This window comes from Cyprinus carpio, chromosome A9 (genome assembly GCF_018340385.1).
Source record: "Cyprinus carpio isolate SPL01 chromosome A9, ASM1834038v1, whole genome shotgun sequence".
NCBI lineage: Eukaryota > Metazoa > Chordata > Actinopteri > Cypriniformes > Cyprinidae > Cyprinus > Cyprinus carpio.
Window position 1 is genome coordinate 28479217 of NC_056580.1, and position 5288 is coordinate 28484504.

Sequence of the window (5288 nt, forward strand, 5' to 3'; positions counted from 1 at the left end):
CCAAATAAAAAAATAAATAAATTAAATAAATAAAAAGAATAAAGAATTAAGCAGCACAACTGTTTAACATTGATAATATTTCTAAAGGATCATGTGAGACTGAAGACTAAAGTAATGATGCTGAAAATTCAGCTTTGATCACAGAAATAAATTACAGTTTAACAGTATATTAAAAAAGAAAACCATTTTATTTTAAATTTTAATAATATTTCACAGTATTAATTTTTTTTTCTGTATTTTTGATCACATAAATGCAGTCTTGAAGAGCAGAAGTGTCTTATTAAAAAAAAAAAATTCCCCCACAAATTAGCTGTAGCAGAAATGTTATGAAATGTTTGTGAAATGTTTTACCTATATTGTCCATTCCTAGTTGAAGCACACATCCATATGTTATCTGTCTGTTATTATAAGATTAAATATAGGAACATCTGCTCCATAAATTAAGGATATTGTGTCGTGTTGAAGACAAAATCAGTGCAAAACCTGACATACTTTGTTCAGTCTGTAATTCATTCGGTTTGCACGTGTAAACACAGAAATTACATGATATAATAGTCTTGATAGTGATTTATAAAACCATTAAATAAATGCAATTTCAGTTAAAATCCTGTACAGGCAATAGAAATGAGAAGAAACACTGACGTGCCGCAGCGACTGCTGTTTTTGCATAACAATCTCTCCAGACCGCCTCGAGCCCTGCATGAAATTTTCATTGGCATTTGCTGAATAACAAACCCTTGTGTAAAAAGAGGCCTGGGTTGTTGTTTCCTTCATTGAGTCTCACATCAGAAATCTGAAGGAAAATAACAGGGGGAAGAGGATTAATTTTTGGCTTTACACACTTTCCCTGTAGTTGTCTTGTCTTCTTCCAGAACTGCTCTCATGGTGCTTCTTATTAGTCGACGTGGGTGGACAAACACCGGTAACATTTAAAGGGAGTTCACAATATTGCACAGCCACGGTGACCTGTAGGCTGTAGGGTATATACTGTAGATTTTGTGCTTTGACTGCATATGTCTTTTACAAAATATACACATGCTCAAAAATTTGCAAAAGGAACAAAGAAAACTCCTTTTCCCAGCATTGCTAATTAAATCTAAAAAGCTATTGGTTTAACTGCCAGGACCGTCAATATAAATGTTACAAAAATTATTCTTAATATAATTTAACCAGTGCAAAAAAAGTGCAAAGATCTGCAAAAAACATAATGAACAGATTGTCCCTTTCATCACAAGTGAGGAAAAGCCTTAAACTAAATGTGAACGGTCACAACATCTTTGATATTCACAGACATAAATCATTCATGGACCTCAGAATGTATTAAAGAGATGATACTGAATTAAAAGAAGGTTGTAATTATATTTCTGATGCACGATTTGTATGAGAATATAATCTCAAAAAAACAAAAAAACAAAAAAAAAAAAAAAAAATGATTAAAAAAAAAAAAAAAAAAAGCGATCCTGGTATGAAGGACCATTAAGATTAAATATATAAATATTTATAATGTATTTCTTTATAGCAGTATTAAAAGCAATGTAACAAATACTACTAATTCACTTTTTTCCAAATTAATGAGAATTAATTTTTTTTTTTTTTTTTTGCAATTTAGGGGGATTGGGGGAAATTTATACTTTTGAAATGTATGCTATGATGTATAAATACAATAGAATTTAAATAACATTTTTCCCACAAAATGTGCTTAATTTCCTGCAAATAATGCCATACACTGTTAAAAAAATGGGCACAGTGTACTGTATTGATATAGAGGATTTTTTTCTGTATTAATGTTTTTTTTTATAGGCTTTTTGCCTGTATTTTGAATTTTGCACTTCATTGCTTTTGGTTTAAGGGTTAACAGAAATGTCAATAAAATTAATGGATAATGTCTTGGCATTATCCATTTTTTACAGTGCAATGCAAAATAAAATAAATAAATGCATAAAAAAAGAAAAAAAAAATAGTAATAAACAGGCTTCATTTTCTCTGCAAAATAGAAATAAAATACACATTTATAAATATAAAATAATATTTAATTAAAAATATAAAAATATTATTTTTCTATTTCTCTATTTTGAGCTGCAATCATATTGTTGTGAGATTCACCCTAATATCTCTCAGATAAAAATGTTTCTCCTGAACTTAAAAAAAAAAAAGTTACGAAAAATGCATGTTTTCAGAATTGTGTGAAGGTCGTCCTTTTCTCATGAACCTCTAAATAGTCCGGTTCGAAATGAAGCTTGGCTTTCAGTTCCCAGTATTCACTTCTGTTGGGCTCTATGTAGACGGTGTTTGGCGTCGAGCAGTACACCATGGTCTGCTGTACCCTTTCCGGATTCAAGTATTGATGTCTCACATCAAAGTCTGCCGCGCACTGAGCTGATGCATGTGTGCCATGCTTACATGCTACATTACCCCTGTAAGAGGCCTGCTGGTCCCTAGCCAAGATATCTCGGTAAAAGTAGTTGTCGTCCAAGAGAGGAGAGTGTCTGTTGAGCGCATCTGGAGTGCCGGCGCTGAACTCGGAGCTTATCGCATTGCTCCCGACGTCTTCATCCGAATTGGATGCCAGACCTCTATTGAGTTCTTCAAAGTCTCTATAACTCTCAATTGCACTTCCCTCACTATAGAGGCCGTTTTTCGCACCGCTTTCTGCTGCGGATGGGATGTACTCGTAGACGTGGCCCGCCGACGTTCTAGACTTCGCTCTATCGGTGTAGATAGCATCGAAGGAGCTCGCATTGGTGGTTACCGAAGCCAGGCGTTCAGACTTTTTACGCCGCTTCACTATGACAGCAAACAACCCAGCGGCGACGAAAACGGATAATATAAAAAGGAGCAGAAAGGCGAGTATAAGAACAGAAAGGGGGACCGCGGGATACTGCGTATCATAATCCAAGGCTGTTTCTAATGTGATAGTGCTACCAGGAAAGGATTCCTCCGAGGGAGGCACGACGGAAGATTGTGCATTTGAGCTTTCCGGGCAGAGATGAGACGCGTGAACGTACCGCATATCCTCTCCCGAGAGACTCAGCGGAGATTCGCAAATGACGCTGTTCACCACGGTACCGGTGCTGAGCTGCTCCAACCAGTTTTTCATCTCCACCGCGAGGCACGAGCAATCCCAAGGGTTCTCGAAGAGATCGATCTGCACCAGCGACGTTAGGGTAGGTTCGAGGACGCCGCCGACCGGAAGAGTTCGTAAGTGGTTGCTGCGCAGATTCAATCGAGCCAGGCTCAATCCATCAAAGATGCCCAGTGGTAGGGTCTTGAGGAGGTTGTTGTTGAGAAACAGCAGTTGAAGATTAGGGACCTGCTGGAATGCACCAACCGCGATCTCTCGGATAACATTGTACTCCAAATACAGAAACTGCAAGCTTTGTAGACCGTAAAACATGTCCTCGGTGAGCCGCTCGATTAAGTTGCCGTTTAAGTAAAGCCTTCTTAAGTGTATAAGCTGGCCGAATGTCCTATCATGAATGACCGCTATGCGGTTGTTGCCTAAGTGGAGCAAATCCAATCCGGTTGCGCCATTGAAGTCGGAACTGCACACCGAAGAGATGTAGTTTCCGGTCAGGTACATCTTTTTTGGATTGTACGGCTTGGGATCAAGATCTGAGATGCTTTCGATTTTCCGCTCTTGGCAGTTGACGTTCAACCCGAGGTCTGAGATTTGGAGATTGCATGTGCATGAGTTGGGACAGTCTAGAGTAACTGGAGATTTGGTTTGGTAGGCCAACATTGGCCCGTAATTCTGCGGCTTGCTTGAAGACGAGCGTGAAGTGGGTTTGACACGGAGTTTTCCAGACAAGCGGCTGCTTTTTGTGGCACGCAGGACGGTTGAGGACGCAAATCCCGCTGTAAACACCGCTGACGTGGTTTTGTAGAGGATCTCGGTGCTGTGAGCCGGTTCTGCGTGCATTTCGTATTCGGCGATGGCTTTGCGGGGACACAGTTCTTGCTTTGAGATTTCGTCGAGATCTCGTCCGTGCAATCGGAAGGGAGTCTCACAAACCACATCTCCGACTAAAGCCGTGTAGGATATGCTTTCAAGCCAGGCTTTTAGCGCAATTAATTCGCAAGAACAATTCCACGGGTTTTCTTCAAGCTGTAACTCCACAATGTGACTCAGGTGCTCCAGAAGGCCGATATAGGGAAGCACTTTGAGTTGATTGCCTCTCAGGTCGAGATGAGTTAAAGGAACATACCGAAAGATGTTGTATGGCAGAGCGGATAGCAAATTGTCATTGAGGATGATCACCTCTAAGTGACGTAAATCGCTCAGGGCTTTCGGTTGAATGTGGCTAATATAATTATAATCAATCTGTAGGTACTCCAGGCTTTCAAGTCCGAGGAACGTGTCGTCGTTTAGTGCCTCGATTTTGTTATTGTTCAGATGCAGTCGCTTTAATCCCTGGAGTCCGTTAAATGCGCCGCCTTCGATTTCTGATATATCATTGTTGCCCAGGTGTAAAATGGTGAGTCCTTCATAATGAACGAAATCGTTGAGCGAGACTTTCTTTAACAGATTTCCTGTGAGCAGAAGATGATATGCGGTGAAGTGTAAAGGCGTTACCTCAGACAGATTGTTAATTCCTCTGTTTTCACAGCTGGCTGTAAAAATCCCGTCTCTTTCTTCGCAGAGGCACAGGCCTGTACATATATCCCTGTAATTGTCGAACATCTCAATTAAGGTGAAAAATGTGGCGAAGGACAATATGGCCAATATCCACATATGCATGTTCATGATGATGGATGGTGGTTGAGTAGAGTTGTGTGCTGTCATCTGAAAAGAGGAAAATGCAATGTTAATTCATGAACAATACCAATTCAGCATTTAAAACCAATGCTAAATGCAAATAATAAAATGCAACTCATTATATAAGCATGCATAATATAAAAAAAAAAAAAATACAACTATTTAAAAGAGAAGATAAAACTTGCAAAATTATTGATAATCAAATTGGACAGATGCACTGCAGAAGTGATTTTCTTCTGTATGTTTTACAGTACAAATATTCAAACATTCTTAAATCAAGACAGGTTTACTTGAGAAGCAAAATGACTTATGATATTAAGTCTTGTTTTCTTACAAATGTATCAAAATTAAGTGAGTTGATTGCTTAAAGCAAGAAGAAATCTGGCAATGGATTAGCTTGTTTTTTCTTGCCCAAAAGCAGATTTTATTCCTTGTCTTGTCAAAAACCTACTTCATTTTGACACATTTTTACAAAACCAAGACTTAATATCTTAATATCTTAAGTTAAGTCTTTTTGCTTCTCACAGATATT

The 5288-nt window shown here is 38.4% G+C and overlaps 1 protein-coding gene across 1 annotated transcript; it reads right to left on the minus strand.

Annotated features, from left to right (window-relative positions):
- Positions 1-1974: 1974 nt before the first annotated feature.
- On the minus strand, positions 1975-4817 carry LOC109063664 (SLIT and NTRK-like protein 5). The gene has a single exon (XM_019080697.2). It carries the CDS (start codon positions 4781-4783, stop codon positions 2174-2176), a length of 2610 nt encoding a protein of 869 aa, XP_018936242.2. The 5' UTR covers positions 4784-4817; the 3' UTR covers positions 1975-2173.
- Between the last annotated feature and the right edge of the window lie 471 nt (positions 4818-5288).